The 19,662-nt window shown below is 42.4% G+C and overlaps 1 protein-coding gene across 1 annotated transcript in view; it reads right to left on the bottom strand.

Moving 5' to 3' along the window:
* EEFSEC (eukaryotic elongation factor, selenocysteine-tRNA specific) overlaps positions 1-19,662 on the bottom strand; it is a 102,197-nt gene that overhangs the window by 40,796 nt on the left and 41,739 nt on the right. The window contains exon 5 of the mRNA XM_061456058.1: positions 5,069-5,707. Within this exon, the coding sequence (XP_061312042.1) occupies positions 5,069-5,707 (639 nt within the window). The remainder of the gene's footprint in view (positions 1-5,068; positions 5,708-19,662) is intronic.

The raw sequence follows: 19,662 nt of genomic DNA on the forward strand, positions 1-19,662 counted from the left end.
CTGTTTGGTCAACAACGTCTGTTAATACCAAGCAACGCTTGCCTGCGCCACACTGCTGCACAACTCAAATCCGAGTGAAGGTGCGCAGGAGAGGGATGGCCACAGTTCAGTATTACGTACGTTTAGTTTCCCTTCACCTTTTTACTTTCAAAACGCCGAGGAAATTACATTTATATAAAACCTCAGTTATTTAAGTTGCAGAATTGGGCACTTAAGAAGTTAAGAAATGCCAGATGTCCACAGAACCTTACTCCTATCCCTCTTTGATATGCCCCATGATACAGCCTTTACATGACCACATCCAAAACAATTTCACAGGAACCCTGCCTTATTAAGTGCACAGGGGAACAGAATTAATGTTGCATAGGCAACTGTAAATCTGGCATTTCCGAACTTCCAAGTGCTTGATTTTTGCAACCTAAGTAACATTCTTAATATATTTTTGGCTCCAATAAATAAAATGGAGCACTGGTTGCCTTGCTGACAAACCGATTCCCCCACAGGTGACTCTTGCGCAACCTCAGAAAAATCAAGACCAGCTGTCCATACACTTGCAAGGCCCAAAAAGCATGTCTACATTTTGAATGTCATCATATAAGTAACAACCATAGGTGTTAGTCAAACCTTGCAGAATTCTACTGGCCAGTCGCATGCAGAGAGCCTTTCTTTTGCTGGGAGTGAACAAGACACCCATCTCATACGAGCGAGCAGCAGATTCTATGCTCGGCCAGTATGCTTTTATGACACATATATTCTACTGTGTTAATCCATATGCTGCGTCAGACAGCAAACATCACCCTTCCTTTCTCAGCACTGGTATTTGTTTAATAAGCACACAGCCCTCCCTTCTCCTTCCTCTTTCCCCCGCTAAGCTTCTCAAACCCTTTTACTCAAAACCTAAACAAGAGCCAATAAATAAATGCATCTTTTATATTCCTGCTTTACAGTGCATTTTAACTGGTGAATGTGCTGTGCACTTTTATTCACCTGAGTGCCTTCATCCCTGTATTATGACTGTATTTAGCATACCATCAGCAGCCAGGCAGAACCAAACAAACTCATGTGCAGACTTCAAAGCAGGCAAAATATTAATTGTGGCGTCTGCATGTTTACAGTGGATGGAGCGACATCCACCACGGCCCTGCTGCGGTCCCCGTTGCTCCCGCAGACAGCACCCAGTTTTCACTGGGTAGCTTGGCCCTCTTACGTTGCGCCCAGGTTTGTCCAGTCACCCAGAAAGCATCACTGCCTGGCTTTGTGTTTTACCTGCTATCCTGCTGGTACTGCAGTGCCACTGTAAGAACAGCAGCAGCCCCAGAAAGGCAATGAAACATCCTTTATCCAGAAATAAGTCGGATGGAAGAATCAGCAGCCCTGAGGAGCAGGACTTTGGGGTTTTGGATGATGAGGAGCTCCCCATAACCTGACAGTGTGCACTTGCTTTTGCTTTTCCATTCAGGCTTCAGAAGAGATGCACTGATTAAAACCTTGGTAACTTACCCTGCTTTCCCATCTTGCTCCTGCGACAATACTTTTCCCTTTGGGGACCCTTACACAGTACCAATATTCAAATAACCAGTCACACGTTGTTACTAAGCACTAACTGACACTTCCATCCTCCCAAACATAAGCATGAAAGGAATACAATGGCCTCAGTCCCCACAGGAACGAGTGCACTAAGAAAACTCTTTATCCACCAACCCACAAAACTTGGGAACAGAGTGCCTGTGAGTAACACCAGGACATCCCATGGCTGTGAGACATGGAAGGAAACTGCTGGAGAAAGAAGTGCAGTGTGATAAAGCCTAAGAACAAGGCAAATAATGAGAAAAATACATTAAAAACTTTAAAGCACACAGAGAAAATGAGTTCTTAATGTCAGAGGAACACACAGAAAGCATCTTTAGGAAGGACAAACCCATTCTCTTCGGAAACATTCTGCTATGCTTAAAATGGGAAACAATCACAGCTGAGACTTGCGTATGTTTTTCACCACACAAACTTGTAAGTGCAGAAGGTGCAGCCTGTGCTACGTAAGCAAGGCAGAGGGTTTTCCTTCTCCTTTTGTTTCTGACAAAGCTACTGATTTACGAGCATCCTCAACAATAGGACCCAGTGGCAACCATCCTAAGATAAACCCTGCTGGTGCAAACACTTGCAAAACAGGCAGAATATCTGAGTCACGCAGGAAAGCATGATGCACTTCTATGGTTCACCTTGCAGTTGAAACTCTCCGCTCTCAACCCGTATGGCCATGGAAGCCGAAGAGCAAATAACGTGATAAATAGAAGGGATTTATCCCAGGAACTGAGTAACTGCTTCACGAGTCAGGCTGGCATCAACCTTCAATGCTGTGCAGAGGTAGAACTGAGAGGAAGGTATTTCAAAAGCAGTTTGGGGATTAATACAGGTCTCTCTGCCCACAGAACCACCAAGAGCTGACTGGTGAGCTGGGGCTCTCCAGAAGGAGAAGACCAAGGACAGCAGTTGCTGTTTATCCTCAGTATCCAGGTCCAGGGGCTGCTGACCTGCTCTAGTTTAACAAGCCCACATTCACCCCCACTGCTCTCTGCCACTTCACAGGGACAAACCTTCTTCACAGCATGTCATTTGCCCCTTTTTTCACAGGGACTCCCACATCGCACTCCTTGAAGCGACACTGGTGCTCACAATAGCACTCTCAGCCTTGCCTTTACCCTGTTATCAGCACAAGCCACTTGTTGCCAGCCTGGTTCTTTTTCCTATCGAAAGCGCATTTGTCAGGTAGCCAAGGCTCTGCATAAATAAAGTGTCCAGAGGGCGACAGTCTCTGCCTCCCTGTAACCACGCCAGAAAGATGCTCGACAGAAACTTCCTTCCACTGAACTTCTCCCCTCCCTCTCTGCAGGGGAAAGCTGGACTCGTATTTCATATCATTTTAAAACCATCAAGTCAAGCAATCACAAACCTCCGCCTCCGAGCTCGGAGGGAACGGCAGATTTTGATTTTCCTTACAACTAACCCCTAAAAGACTTATTCTAACCACAAAGCAAATCTGGTCTGCAGTAAACCAGGAGCAGTCACACACAACGGTTCAAACCAACAAGAGAAAAATCGTAACTGCACTTTGAATCATGCAGCTTTTCCAGAGCCAAGCTGCAACCCCAGCATGGCAAGAAGCAGGTTTCCTGCACTATGCAGCACCTCAGACAACACCGGCTTCACCCAAAAAGCAGTGATACAGAATTTAGAGCCAAATTTCTCAGGTACTACAAGAACACATCCCTAAAGAAGAGATCAGCAGATAAATAAGCAAGGATGTGAAAAGAGGCTCAAGGTAAATTCAAAGTCTCTGGTGAACAGCAACAGTCAGGCTTTGATTCTTTCCCTCCTAGTGCTCCACTCCACATTAAAGAGTCAGGGTACCAAAAGGAAACGGTGAGCACAAGGGTATCTGAATTTCTGTAGGACATTCATCATTACTGGAGCAGAGGAGAAAACGCTGGAAGCTGAAGTGTGAATTTTCACTAAAATCCACTAATTCAACACAGTTTGCGAGTTTAAATGTGATTTATAAAAGATGCTGTTTACCCACTTGATGGATCTGATTTCTGTGTGAAACAGCAAAGCCATCACACTTGCTCTTCGAGAGCCAGCAAATCTTTGAGAATAAATGTTTTTCATTTAAAAAACCCCAAACACCAAAAAAAGCCCACCCAAAACCCTTAAAAACCCCACCAATTTAAAATCCAAGAGGGTGCTGTGCCCAAGGGGCCCAAAAGAAAAGCCCCGTGGTGCTGAAACTTAATGAATTTACAGTTCTTACTATTCCATCAGGGCTCTGACATTAATCAGAGCGCGAACAAAAAGCCAAACCATAAATGCCTGATTTCTCCTGGGTAAACGGGTAGTTAAACCACAGGGAACTGATTCTAATTCCAGCAGCAGGCAGGGGGAGAGCCCCCATCACATCAGCAGCAGTGTTTTACAACGGGGTGCTCCTAAACCCTGCTGCACCCCGATCCTGGATGCGTGTTCCCAGATGGTACTAAGCCCAGGAATGCAGCTGGTACAGCCCCTGCCTCCCTTTCGGGATGCTCTGGGGCTCATTTTCCCCAGCAGCGTTCTCTGGAGGAAAAGTTCACTTCTCATGGAGGTAACCTGAATTTTTTAATTATTATGATGATTTTTATGCCTCCCTCGGGGGGGGGGGGGGGGGTAGCTTCCTTGCTCAACAGAAAAAGAAACTTTCCTGCAGCAGTGCCAAGAACAGACACCCTAAATTGAGTGATCCTAATCTCCAGCCATCAGCAACAGGGTGGGACCAGCTGATTCAGACTTTCTATGAGCCAATGACTTTGTGTACTAAAATAAGGCACTGTACCACCCAACTGTTCCTGCTGCTCGCTGCTCTGCAAGAGCACAGGCTCAATAGCAGCTCCCGACTGGAAGCACTTCCCCAGCTGGCACAGCCCTCTTCCCACCAGCTATTCCAAGTCCCTGTGTGCCCCTGTGACTTCACACCGTGAGGGTTTCTTAGGACACTTGCTCCACCATCGTGCATCAAGGAAAACACCAACTCTGAGTATCTGCAGTGCCACGGGAGGCAGAACCAGAGAACAAGCCTGACCTGCAGACAGCCTGGTCGATGGCAACTGGTCATTCACGAGGCCAATTTCTATGCATACAAACAGTGGGTCCAGCTCTAGGGCCTCCAACACAAGAGGGACGTGAAGCTGTTGGAGTGAGTCCAGAAAATAGACCTCCTGCTAGAGCAAGGCGCTCCAAGCCCCCGTGTCCAACCTGGCCTTGAATACTGCCTGGGATGGAACATTCACAACTTCCTTGGGCAGCCTGTGCCAGTGCCTCAGCACCCTCACTGTAAAGAATTTATCCTTATATTTAATCTGAGTCTCCTGTTTAACACATTTCCCTTATGCTATCATCACAGTCCCTGCCAAAAAGTCCTTCCCCAGCATCCTTGTAGGGCCCCTTTTGCAGTCTTCACATTTCAATGTCCACCAATATATGCATTTACATAGAACAAAAATTCCCCCTCCCCATGTATAGCACTGAAAAGGCAGCTTACCCTTTCCACTTGTCCTTCTTTGTGCTTCAGCTTGTACACTTTCAGCTTTGGCAGGAAAGTCTCCGTGTAGTTCTTGTCTTCCATGCCTTGGAGCAGCACCCCATGGAAGGCCAGCCTGCAGGTATTTGCATGGATATCTGTATCCAGCTTGGAGCCGATCACAAGGCACAGTTTAGGACAAGTGACTGGTTTTTCAAACTCTAGCAAAGCCCACTGTTGTCTTGGGAGCTGGACTTCTCCTGCCTGGTCATTCTCTTTGTTCTCAGAAGAATTTGAGTCCTTGGACAAATACACCTCTTGATAAAGATAATCTTTTTCAAAATCAAAAGCATCTTCTTGAACTTCTTTATTGAAGTCAGCAGGGGCTGGACTGAAAAACATCACTCGTCCCATAACGGTTTCATGGCCAACTGTGATATGGAACTTGGCCTTGGTCTGCAGAGCGCCTCGAAAATACTGGATTTTCTTCAGGGAAATGATTGCAGCGTGGATGGTGTGAAGTGACTCTGGGGTGCAGATCAGGCCTCGTTCTAGCAGCCTGGGATCAAACTGGGTTACGCAGATGCCCACTCTGTCACCCTGCATGGCGTAAGTCACAGGAGTATGGAACATCTGCATGGACTTGACTTTCTTTGTCACCTGTTGAGAGAGCAAGAAAGAGAAGCCATTAATCACCATCTCAGTCTATGACCTCCCATATATTTAAAGATCAACAGCTCAAAGCTTTCTTGTAAAGACTTGAATTTTCATAAATTCAGGGCTAACATCACTGTCACTAACATGGGGTTCCACCTCTTTGGATTATTATGAAGGGAAGGATACTGCCTTACTCAACCTACTAAGGATCAGCCCTTCATACCTGTCCAGTACCTTGCAGACAATTTAATCAGCCCATCTATATTTATCCTAAATGCAAACAGTTCTTCCCCTTATATTCATGGTATTTATTCTTCTGAAGTTCCCATAGACAGAGTAGAGGAGAGAAGGAGGAAATGAGAACATCACATTCAAGCCTGTTTCTTCTTTTTCCTACACGTTCTCAGTACCAGAATCATTTGTAAAAGCAGTATAGGGTACAGAATGGGGAGGGCAAGAGGAGGGGATGTGGATTAGATCACGCAAGAACCAAACTGGAATTGCATCTCCTTCAAAAGGTCAGACATGGAACCAGCAGAGAAGTGAATCAGTGAGCTGATCTGTACCCACTGGATCAAGTAACAAGATCCAGAGTAGCTTTAAATCACGAGCTTCCTGTTTGCTGAGCAGCCCATGAACACCAGTACAGTATTTCACTCTCATTCTGACCCCAGCTGACAGAGACATTTGTCCATGGTTCAAATACTCCAAACGTAGAGTTTTCTTCAAGAGACTCAAAATTCATCTTTGTTTTGTCTGGCCTTTCAAATACAAACCTGGAAGCACTGAGGTACAACTGGCCCTCAGCTTTAGATTTGTTTCTCCTCTGCATACCTCGTTTTCCCCATGCGTCCCCACAAGTTACACCACAGCTCTAAACTTCCACGTATTTTCTTTATCTTCACAGCAATACAAATTTCCAGTAGGGAATTTGGGCTGCATCACCGAGTCCACCGAACTACCAACAGAATGACCTTACTCACTTTGGAGCACACTGCCCTAAGCAATAGGAGTTCATAACTGAGAACAGCTAGGAGCAACATCTTCACCATCTGTGCATTTATCCTGAGCACTCAATTCTTGTCCTCAAAGTCGACTCTACAAAACAACTTCCATCTCATCTTATCCATGAAAACAGTGCAAGGCCTATTTTGGCAATTCAACAGACGTTTTACTTTTCTTTGGGGGAATTATGCACTTAAAAAGAGTGAACAATATTGAGTGTAACTTTAATAAGAGACTTTATTGCGTGCAAACAATGGAGGTAAACACAGAAAACCAGTATAAAACTCGTTACAAACTTCACTAAAATTCATTCACGTTTTGTCTCCTCAAAACAGCACAAGGGAATTGATGATATCTGATCGTATCAGTCAAGAGCCATGTGTTGAAATCTTACATCACTTGCAGAGGGATTTGCTTCCCTGTTTAAATTTTATTTGTATAATCACATTAATGTTCCTCAAGCATTAGGTAAAGGTCTTTCAAAAGGGTGAGAAAGAAGAAGTTCATGTTTTTCAAATGCCGATTAAAAAAAATGCAAACCAGAAATCAAAAGCACCCAACCAGTTCAGCCCTTGAGATAAACAAGTGTGTTCAATATAAGGCAAGAACCTGGTTTCTGAAGACCAAAGGACAAGCCCACTAAGATTTTCAAAGCAGTTAAGCATGGACTAACAGAAAACAGGATACAGAAAAACTCCACTAATGACTTTTTCCCCTGATATGTCAGAGCTTCTTTTCCTTTATTTATCCAACTTCCATTAAGTTATCAACCATATGCCATTGCTCAAAGCTTCTTTAGATAAGAACCTAGTCATCCTGCTGGCTCCCAATGCTGCGAGTGCATCTTTCTGATAGGAAAGATGCATCAGCCCTACTTTTCCCTGTACCACTGACAAGGAACTCAAAGTTAAAATAATTAGTCTCAATAATCTATAATCAATAATCTATTAGAGAAAATACTGATTATAAAGGCAGCATTTGTCAAAGGAGTATTACTTATCTATTACAAAAAGAGACTCCAATGCAAATGGAGAGGACTACAACCAGTTTAAAACCACGATCATATCTCAGAGCCCAGATGCTGAGAGCAGCACCTTTAAACTTACATCCAGGAAGGATGAGGAACGGATGAATGAAGAAAGCATCATTTCAGCCCCGAGGTTTAGAAACACACCAAGAGCAAGCCTGCCTCAACCAGCACACAAACAGGAATTAAAAGTAACTAAAAAAAGCCTGAAACACAGCCTTGATAGGCATAAACTGACCATACAAGGAAGCGAAGTGCCAAATACAAGAAACCCCACCTTATTTACCCCAGCAGAAGTGCCTCCTTACAGCTGAAGAGGAAGAGCAAATGCTCAACTGCACAGAGTACATCCCATATCCACTGCTTTTGCACGGACTCCCTTCCTCCCAATTGCTCTTCTAAAGACCCAAATCAAGAATGAGGCATCTCATCTTCCTGCTTCCAGTATCACCTCTTGGTGGTCAGAGGATACCAAGCTACACTGCCAAAAAAACACTGCCCACTTGTCCGACAGGTACCACAATTTTTAGTCTTCACCCAACCCCTGCCTAAGCACACTCACTGAAACAAGCAAAGCTCCAATTCAGATCACATAAGCGCATCTGTCCAGAAATTCACTTCTAATCACGAAGAATGCCAAATTCTTTGCTTTTAACTCACATCAGACCCTCCAAATCCAACCTGCACCTCACCGTTTCCACATGAGAAAGCTGTGTGAGATGCTACCCAAACTTTCTGACACAGAAGGCCATTGGGATGGTCACGCATGACTTGCCCTTGCAGTATTGCATGGTCTTAAGATCCTCTTTGGCCTCCACTCCTTACATCTCCTCCTCTACCTGGGACTCACAAAGGGAACACCAAGGGCACCAAGCCCCATTGTGCATTTGTCTTCTCTCTGCATTGCCTCTTCCACATTTGGGTGACTATTCACATAAGGGAAGACCACATCCTCTTTTAGTCCTCTGGCCAAAAGAGCCTGAGGTAGGTAAGGAAGAGACCCCCACACTCCAAGGATGTGTGGAAGGAAGTAGAAGCCAGAAACCTACTACACATCCTTCCATCTCCAAATGACTAGAATCTCTCTGGGGTTTTTGTAATAAGAAAAAAAAAGGGAATCTTAAGACACAATACCCTTAAACTGAGTAGTGCTGCTTGTGCCACCTATCACTACAGGTGACAAAAGCACGCCTTTTAAAAGCGGAATGTAATGCCAGTGAGTTTAGCCACCAAGTATCTAGGCAGCGAATGTCAGACCCGTAATAAAACTATGACACAGAATAAGCTTAACATTTACATTCCAATTAAAATTTCTGCAACTTATCAAAAAGTGTTTCAATAAACCATTTTTCAAAGGAAATAAAAAAAAAAAGCCCAAAAGAAGTCAAAGCCAAGGCAGATGATAGGTTACAGAAAGGCTGTCTGGAATTTTCTGCTTCCAAAAGAACTGAATTCTTTTTTTTCCCCCCAAATAGATTTAGGTTTAGAACAATAATAATACTTTTATCTGAAGACTTCAAAGTCACATACAGAAGAATGTATCACAGTAAACACAGGGTTGAAGGTTTTATAGAAGAACTTCTACTGTTTTTTTTTTTTTCCTTCTTCTTTAAGAGAAATTTGTTTACCACCAGCCTTTGAAAAGCATGAAAGGGAGGAAACTATAGGGCAAGGAAGTAAAACTTTCACATGTAAGGAACATTTGGAGCTTTGTGAGAAGGCTGGTTTGGGTAGAATGTGCGACATGTAGCCCACTGCGAGTAACAGTATATCTCAAATAAAAATCAGCCCATGAATATACATAATCCAAAAGGTAATTCTCCCAATCTCTGAAATGTAATGGAGCCACTCTAGATCACTGAGGCATGAATATTTACCGTATTCAGGCTTTACTGCTCTCGATCTGGGTTCAATTTTGCAAATTAAAATGAAGGCTCTGCGGATAGAGAGATTAAAGAAGAGCATCCCAAAGCCTGCCTGCTTCCTTGGTGTGGCAGCAGTGATCTGGTTACCCTTCTGTTAGGTTATTTCTTTTGACTTAATGCAGTAGGTCAAAAGCAATCGAGAGTGGAAAGAGGAGGTCATTACTGGGTCACAACCTTGGAGTTAAAGGCTCGCTAAGGAAAACAAACAGAAAGTGAACGTAAAACTGCATTTAAAAATAAAACCTGTAATGAAAAAATAATTTTTCCAGCTCTTTTCACTTCTATTTTGACAGGTCAAGAGGAAAAACAGGAACAAAGTTCTTCTTTCTCATGGAGAGAATTCTCCTGTCCCCTCTTGAAAATAAGCTCATTAACAGAAACCATGATTTATACAAAATGAAATAAAGGTGGTGACTAAGTACCGCGAGATCTGGGAGGCTTCATTTGCAGTGGCAAACGTTAACGTTCACCCTGATGATTTGTACATTTTCTAGGAAATACCTGGAATATAAATACAGCAGCACCAGTGCAAGGCAGCACACGCGAGTACACCCACCAGTACAAATCAAATGACACGGTACCACTCCTAGTGAATTCCTCGTACTAACTACAACCAAAACAAAGGCTACCTCTGCTGAGAGGAGAGAAAAAGAGTTCGTTACTATCAGCCAACTTTTTAGCTTATGAAATGAGAAACAATTGGGGTATAAAACCTTTGCAGCTTTTCCTTGAGGTAGGGTTTTTTTTCCATGGCAAATAAAGAGTTTAACTGGAGCAATTCCTAAACCAAGTCATTAGATGAGTAAATTTATATCCTCTGCATTGTATGTCGTTTTCAAAATCTAAGCAGTTATGTCCAGAGTAAAAAAAAAATGGATTTATCCCTATCACCTTGTCAAACGATACCGAGCTATTAAAGGAACAGAGCAGCAGGGTGCAAAGTTTGATATAGCAAACCCAAATTCTACTGCACAGATACATGATGTAAAACAAAAATCCAGTTTGCAATAATGATTCTAATTAATCCATTCATAGGCAGCTGGGGGGAGGAAGAGCAGAGAAACAGAGGGGAAAAACTGGGGAATGACTGAAGAGACTCCTAAAACTGGAAATAAAGCCAAAAAGTGCAGTGTCCAGTAGCCAGCAAAACCATTCACCATATTGAGATGCCATGTGATACCTTGTGAAGGAAGACATTCACGCTTTTTTGCCTCTGAGCTCCATCCTGGTACCAAAGGGTTACTGCGCTCTGAACCCTTCACCAAGGGCCTTACTGAGCATCTAATATTTTTCTTTCTGCTTTCTTAAAGGCCCCAGATGTGTTCTTGCAGATCAAAAGAGACCAACTTATAAAGTTAAACGAAGTCAAGGGCTTTTGTTCCAAGGCATCGTTGCTGAACTAATTATTCCTGGATGTTGTTTAATGAAATAGCGGTGCCATATATTAGACCAGTTAACAGGATGAGTTGTGTGAGTTATAGGAAAGGTCTGATCCGGGATTATAAATTTCAGGTTTTCTTCAAAGGAGATGAAACAAACTACTCAACTCCCCAGTCCTTTCTGTCACTGGAAGACTGAAATAAAGGAACCCAAAAAATGTATGAAAGCTGAAATATCATTCTACATATTTACCCTTCCCTGAATGATAGAGAACAAAAGATGGGGGAGTTCAAAATACTCCCGAGGTTCTTTGAGATGGGGAAATGAAGATCTAAGTTATCCTGCCTATTCCCTGAATGCCACATAGCACAAGTGAAAATAAACATTTGTCAGGCCTTAGGAGAAGCTTCACTTTAGATGTGCACACACAAGACAGGACTCCCATCTTAAACAACCCAATGCAAATAGTTACCACAGCCATTATTAAGGCATTTTTTATTATCGGGGGGAAAAAGGGGATGGCGGGGTGTAAGAAAAGTACTTTTCCAACATCAAATTATTAGTGGAATTGGATCTTTTAGGTTATTCTGCAGCCCTCAACGGCACCAATGGTTAAATGCTTATTTAACTATACGTTTACCTTACTGAGAGAAACAAAAGACTCTCAAGATCCCTAAGGACATATCAGACTCAACTCTTCTGAACCCCTGGCTCTTACATATTCAGACGATAAACACTTCTCTTCCCTACTGATAGTCTCTTCTGTGTTTGTGTTTTACAGCCTGACACCGGCCAACCCAACACTTGACACCTAATTAACAGGCCTGGGAGCTGGAGGTCCCTATATTGATCATACTAAATGGCATTAGTGGGAAATAAAAAGTTCAAAGGGTCTTGACCAAACCTGAGCAGAGCCCAGCTGTGACAGCTGCTATGAATTTGTGTACCCCGTGCCCCACGTCTGGATTAAAAGGGCTCCAGCGCACAAGAGCCCGCGATAGCAGCGAGATCCCGACGGATCCCCCAACAATGTCAGGCTCTGTAGTGACTGACCGCTCCCATGTTTGCATAGGTCTTTTTGATTAAGTCCTGAAAAGGGTCCCTCACCTCTGGTACAACCAGCACTTGCAATAGATGTAGAGTTGTGACTTCTCTGCCTCCCAAGGATTAGTTAACCAGCAGTGGAAGAGCTGTTCAATTCGAACACAACCTTGGCTTGGTTCTAAAAGAAAGAATTCCTGGTACATGCTGCAAGCACACCTAGTGTATTCTGACATTGACAGCCAGGAGCTGTATTGAAATGACAGAACTCCATACTATTATCTTCTAAACACACTTTCTATTTGCCTAAACCTCTCAGCTGTCATCAGGTGAATAAATAATTCTTCCTTTTATACACACACACACGCACTTTGGTGACAGTTCTGACATGATTTTCTAAACCTTTATCAAGATCCAAACAAATTACAGCTATCACCAACGTATTTCAGTATCGAGTACCTGTGCAAATTCATTTCTTATTTAAAAGACACTGCTTAATTTTCAGTATCAAATACCACAGACACCTGTAACAGAAACACAGAAAACCGCCTGGATCCCAGGAGGCAACAAGCCCATCACGCAGATGGTGCAAGTCTCACCGAAGCACAGCGACTGCTCAATAGGATTCTGCTGGTTAATGGGATAGTTACCAAAATAATCAGAATAAACTATGAACAAAATGTTATTTCCCTTTTGCTGGTGCTTTTATTTATTGATTTGGTTCAGGATTCACTCTGTCAGAATACCTTTAAAAAGAAAACTGAGGCAGATCAGCTCTGGGAGTTTATGTATCAGCGATAAGGAAACAGTCATCAGTCAGGAGGGAAAGATGGAAACCAGCTGTCAATTTAGAAATCATTTTAATCCATTATGGGTCTTTTAAAAGGAAGCTAAATGTGGTCCATGGAGGGACCCTGAAAACAGGCTCACTCAGCCTGCAACGTGCACAGGTAACAGAGGAGCCAGGTATACCTGACAGCAGATCACCAATGATGGACACTTGGTCAAAGTGAAGAATCTGCAGCTTATAGGAGAAGAGTGGGTCATTAATGCTGTCACATAAAAGTATTTCACATAGCAAAGACCAACCTTTAAATGCTTTATACAGTACTGCAACAATCCAAAACCAGACTTTCCTCCCTTTAGTTTCAGGTTTTTTTCTCTTCTATTTATGTGTATCTATGATCTCTTCTTTTGAGACCCTGGCACAGGGTCCCCAGAGAAGCTGTGGCTGCCCCATCCCTGGCAATGTTCAAGGCCAAGTTGGACACAGGGGCTTGGAGCAAGCTGCTCTAGTGGAAGGGGTCCCTGCCCATGGCAGGGGTTGGAGCTGGAGGAGCTTTAAGGTCCCTTCAACCCCAACCAGTCTGGGATTCTATGACTTCTTTCCTTGCAGACTCTTCCCCTTCCTATCCTTCAGGTCTCACCGCTGCTGTGTGCTCAGTCACATCTGCTGAGACGGCCAATAACATTTCAAAGCACCACGTTCGGGCTTTAAAATTAACATTCCAAGACTGAAGATTCCACGTGTCTCCTCTGTCTGCAGTCAGGGCTGGGACACAGCAACTGTCACTTCCTCACTGTCTTAAAAGCTAGGACCTTTTTTTTTCCTATATTCAAGTTGTCATCTAAAATGTGCAGGCCACAGGTTCTTTGAGATGACTGGATCCAGCCCAAAGAAGCTCCTCTAACATATCCAGCATGCAAACAGTTTTCCTTATTCACCATATTATTTAGGATTTTTCTTTTTTAACCAATGCAGCTTTAAAAGTTCCATCAGTTTTTATAGGGATTTCTTAGTGACCAGGTCTCATCTGCAGATTTTCACTGTAGCCACTCACTCTCAGTGCTCCCATTCCCCATAGATACTGAGGGACTCTGTACTTCCTCAACAGCACAGAACGGCATCATGACTTTCTCTCTTGATATATTAGAGATGTTGCATGCACTGTCTTGATTTAAAGTGATTCAGAAATGTCCAGTAAATAGTAAATATAGAAGATAACCAAACCTTGCAGTCTCACTGTTACGTGTTATCTGCAGTTTTAGGAGACTGGCCCAAGATGGAATTGGGGATGCTCTCTTCAGCCCTGGTTTTCAGGAGGGTTTTGGCACAGTTAAATGGCTCAAAAACTAAACCTATGTTTATTGGAAGTGCCTGGTTACCTTTATTTACAATGAAGGTACTGAATTAGTAAAGAGCTGATCAGATCATTCAGAAGAAAAATGCCAATGTTGGAACATTGGCAACTCTTGCTGCTACCACCAATGGCCATCAGAGGAAATCAAGGCAGCAAGCTGGTACAACTGGCTTTAGTTTTATTATTGTCTTTCAATAGGAGGAGTGGAGGAAAGATAACTTGAACACAGCTAAGGCTGAAGATAAACAGAAAAATAAGGAAAGCTTTTAACTTGGCCAGTAAGCCAAGTTTCCAAAGTCACTATAAGGAGATGCTTGTTCTGAACCTGAGAGACATGGCTTCAAGAATTAGTACCTCAAAAATGGGGGGGGAAATGAATACATACGGTACTTCAGCGTATATTTATCCACCACTCACTCCATATTTATGTTTAATGATCCTTCAGAAGATTACATGTAGAGGATAAAGTTTTTAAAATTAAGTTAGCCACTTAACATGGACACTTTTGTGTCTTTACTAAAAGGCAACACTGCACCACTGAATATTCTCCATGCAGATAGCATCACCAAGTCTCGCATCCCCTTTGGATACAGTGTTTTGTAACTATGACACTTTATTATCCCTTTTCCTGCAAAAGGAAGGTACCACTTATTGCCCATGGGGTTTTTTATTTTATTAAAGTGGGATAAATTGCCCACGGCTTGGAAAACATCCCACCCCTTGGCTTTTCTGAAGATATTATTTAAAAGCCCAAAAGCACGTTAATACTTAACAAAAGCAGAGGGTTAGCCTATAAGAATATCGAGTCAGACATGTTATTTAAGGCGAAGGCTTATTTCATTGCTGCAGAAGGAAAACATGAAACCCCAGTGCCTCACCAGCACCACAGTAACGAAGAGGAGGTTGTAACGAATTCCAACCTAACCCTCACCAGTGGATTCCAATTACTGCGCTCATGGGAGAAGTGAAAACATTGACAAAACATAACACCATTTCTTCTGATAAAAGTGCTGAACAATGCTGCAGGAAACCGGCCACGGATGGAAGTCTGCAGAGAAAATCAGGTTCCCACTCAAACTTCACTCTTTTTGCCTTGTGAGGCTCCCCAGCACAGGAAAGGGTGAGCTCTTGCTCTACAGAGACCAGGAATAAATAAGGGATGCAAGTAAATAGCTTTGCTGTCAAATTTCAGAAGAACCATTATTAGTTAAACTTAGTGGGCTTTGTGGTTTCGTATACATTCAGCACAAGTCATTTTTCTACAAGCCTTTGGCTCCATCTGCTGACTTTTAATATTAAAAATAATTGATGAGGCTGAAAATGTTCCTGCTTTTGGACCACTGAAGTGCTCTACATTTCTGCAGGCTTCATTCCAAAGGTATAACCAAACACCCCAAGTTTGTGGTACAGTGATTTTGTCAGTTATCTTGAAGCACCAAACACACCAACTTCAAGGAGAAGTGAGCAAGCCTGGGATGCATAAGGGGTAAAAAAAGAGTACTGCTGGGGCCTACCAGAATCAGATTTAAGCAACAGGTTACATCTGGATGTCTGAGTTGTGGAATCACCCACCCATTAAAGCCCAAATCTGAGAAGAGAGATTCTGAGCAGACCAACACAAAGAATTGAAGATCTATAACCCAACCTTGTGAGAGCTGCGCTTAACACCTGCCTGGGCTGGTTTCAGCTTCTCCCATTCTAAAGCTCATTGCATTTATGAACAAAAGCATGATTAAGAATATTACTCTGGGGGCTCAAAAGCCCAAATATTTGCCTGTTCCAGCCCTGATTTGTTTCTCATTATTGCAGAATTCTGATCATTATCAGAGCACTACAAACTGGATGGAATTTCCACACAAAAAAATTGCACATGAGAAACACAGCTAACAGGATCTTTAAATATAGCAGGGTAAGTCTTCAACCCCAAAAGTTATAAAATGGCCAGTGAAGGACTGAACAACTAAATCCATCATTAAATAAAAGCATCAATGAATACTGAGCTCTTGTGGCTGCAAATCATTTGAGTGGTAACTGGGATAATCAAGACATCTGACAATCTGGTTTTCTTTGTGACTTTCAGTACCTGCATTCGAAGAAACCCTAACAATTCCCCCCCCCCCCCCCCCCAAAACCCCAGCACATTCAGCTTTCCTGTGCCATTCTCTGCACACTCTGAAAAGTACTTTCCTCTTATGTTCAGTGCAGCAGACACAGCCTCTCAAACCAAATCCCACTGGTTACAAGTGCTATGTATGGGGAAGAGTATTATTTTAACATGCCATTCATAGCTTGTTCACCAACTGCCCCAAGAGTCTTAATATTGGACTTACAAACAGGTAAAAAGCAATGGATGGAATATATTATTTTTGCAAGGGAATTTAAACACAGAAATCTTAACTATGTAAAAGCTAAGATTAAACAGAATCTGAACCAGACTCTAAAGCTCACCATTTATTACAGAGGTGGGGGGAAAAAAGCTCATCTTTGTGGCTTTGTAGACCACCACCACCACAAAAAAACCACCAAACCACCAAAAACCCCTCTGAAATGAAAACACAAAAACCCCTCTTCAATATACAGACTCCAAAAAGCATCTTTTAAAGTCATTAAATGTTTGTAATGTCTCCTTCAGAGCTGAGACTGAAGCTAAAGCATCCACTACAAAAGCCGTTACTTTCAAAGACTGAAAATAAAACACAGGAATTCAAGTTCTGAACAAGCTTCCCAAGAACTTTTAACAGCACCTGAAACATCAGGAAGATAAAAGACTCATTTCTACATGGTCATGCTCAGATAAAGGTACAGATCCCACAGATTCAAAACTAACTTCATGAACGGTTCACACTGGGGAAAATTTAACCCACGCAATTAGAGATTTAAATAGAGACATTAAGGAAAACCTGAAGACACAAACATATTTAAACCTAAGTCTAACCTGCTGCAAACTTCATGTTCTATATACTGGCTATTGCAAACCCCCAGCATGTGTATTATAAAGCACTGTGCATAATTACAACAACTTTAATCACATCAATGTATTCTGTCAAAGTCTATTTAAATCCCGACTCCGTAGAAAGCCCTGGTTGGTGTCAGGGCAGGTAGATAACACTGAACAAATGAAAGGCAGGATTAAAACTTCACTCCCGGGCTGGTCAGAAGAGACCTTTGTCCACCTGGGACAACAGCGTCACACGAAACAGAGCAGTGATACAGCATCCCATGTGTTACACTCACTGTGCCAAAAAGCCTCAACATTAGGGATTCAAAATAACATTAACTCAGCCCACTACACATTGTGGCTATCCGACGGTATGTTTTTACAACTGTTTGTAATGTACATGTCAGATGGCCTAAGTCTTTGTGACTCACACCATAACCACAAAGCTATGCCTAAACGTTAGCTGCTCTTTCTCCCCCACCCCAGGCAAGTCTGATGTGAAAGCTTCTTTGCCCATCTCTCCCCATATATGAATACTCAAAACATCTTGTTAGTATTAACTCCGTGCAACCCCCATAGACAACAATTAGAATCACCCTTATTTGGGAGGAAAAAAAACCCCAAACAACCCAACCAACAGAAGAACCAGACCTAAATTTATCACACTTTTGTTTTTCTAATAAAAATGAAAACAGGAAGCTTGGGTAAAAGAGATCCTCAAAGCTCCCAAATTAAACAGAAAAGTGATAGAACCCTCACCTTCACATTGTCATTGCTATTTTTAATAGAAAATTAGCATCATTTTTAAAACATGTTTAGCTTCCTGCCCAAAAATCCCTTAAAAAAAAAGAAAAAGAACAAAGAAAATAATCTCAGTGTTTCTGGAAATCCACCAAATCAGTTCAGCATAGAACTGCTGTAAAGGGACAGAACCTACTGAAGCCACAACCGTATTACCTCACGGCATGTTCTTGTTCCTCTGATTTCCCCTATACCTCATCTCCACAGTAAACCTGAACTCTGCAAACACTTTTCCACACTCTCCCCCATAGATTTTTAGAGCAGCCTCTCCAGAAGCAGGCATCAAGCCTGTGATCACAGAACAGGCAATCACCAACATGCGCACATCACACCCCAGTGAAGGGGATTTAGAAAAGGCAGTTCAACAGCCTGAACTGATAGGATGGGCAGTGGGTGGGCAGTGAAAGGGAAGATGAAACCAAAGCAAAGACACAAGGAAAGACTTAAAACCCCTGAACTTTGCACACTACAGAAACTGACTACAAATGTGCCTTGGGACTTCTGACAACCCCATCAGCACTCGCTGCAAGCAGGAAAAGCAGAGCCATCAGGATTTCTACCAACTCAGAGGTTTCCACCATTTTCCCACTATTTAGGGAACCGCATGCCTGAGCAATAGCAACAACAGGAAAGAAACACTGCAAATAGAAACATGTCATAGAAAAATCGTTCTTTTCCAATCACCACCTGACTCCAATTCTCCTCTAAAAGTTGATATGAAATAGCCCGGAGTGGATTTGGGGTTTTACTTTCACAACGATTTGAATACTTCTTTGCATTTAGAATAAACTGGTGTTTTGTGTTGACCCAAAGCCAAACTGGGCACTTCTCTTGGTCTTACTGAGCATTTATTTCAATCCTTTACTAAAAATACGCATTTTCAGGTTTCCCCTTACAACCCCCCTGTTCTGTGGTTTTGGCTTTTCCAGTGTTTGTGGTATACCTGCATATTCCTCACTCCCTGAACACTTCAAATCATTGCCAACTAATCTCCACAAGCAGGATCAATGTCTTCAGTGAGGCCAAGAAAATACCACATCAGTAACACCCATCATTCAAACTGAACTGATTTAGAATAGCAATTCCTTTTCTAAACCACCATTGAACTTGTTGCAGTCCTACGTACTAGGTGCTGCAGGTGAGACATCCTCTTCCAGGGATGGTTAGTATAAAATTCATTATATAAATATTATATTAAGATAAAGCAACTACAACATATCTGAAACAAAGGAAAAGCGGTTAGATGAATACTAAGAAAGAGCAGAAATACTTTAAGAGGTTCCAAAACCTCACACAAAACTTAAGTGACAAACTTCAGAACCATTTTCAGCACCTCCATCTCTTCTGCTGAAGATATAAATGATGCCTATGTATGACCACATCATTGCTTCCAATGGATTCAACTGCTCTCATGGCTGATTTCTGCCACCTGGATCAAACAAGGAGCAATGCATCTCTGCCCTTCTTTTGCTAATCTATTATGCACTTTCTCTACAGAATAGAACTTAAAAGCAGGTTGTCTAGACCAAAGACAGCTCAATTACTAAATTAATTTCCACAAACGCCTGATAGATTTTAAGTCTACTATTTAAGCATTTAAAGATGTATCCGCTACAGGAGCCCTCTAAAAAGGCTATTTGACCTTTCCTTCTGATTTCTAAAGTGTGAAACGTTTATTCTTGATTATTTATTCATTAGAG

The sequence above is a fragment of the Pezoporus flaviventris genome, unplaced genomic scaffold, assembly GCF_033815535.1.
Source record: "Pezoporus flaviventris isolate CSIRO_AGI_PZ_B2104156 unplaced genomic scaffold, CSIRO_AGI_Pfla_v1 ptg000021l, whole genome shotgun sequence".
Classification (NCBI taxonomy): domain Eukaryota; kingdom Metazoa; phylum Chordata; class Aves; order Psittaciformes; family Psittacidae; genus Pezoporus; species Pezoporus flaviventris.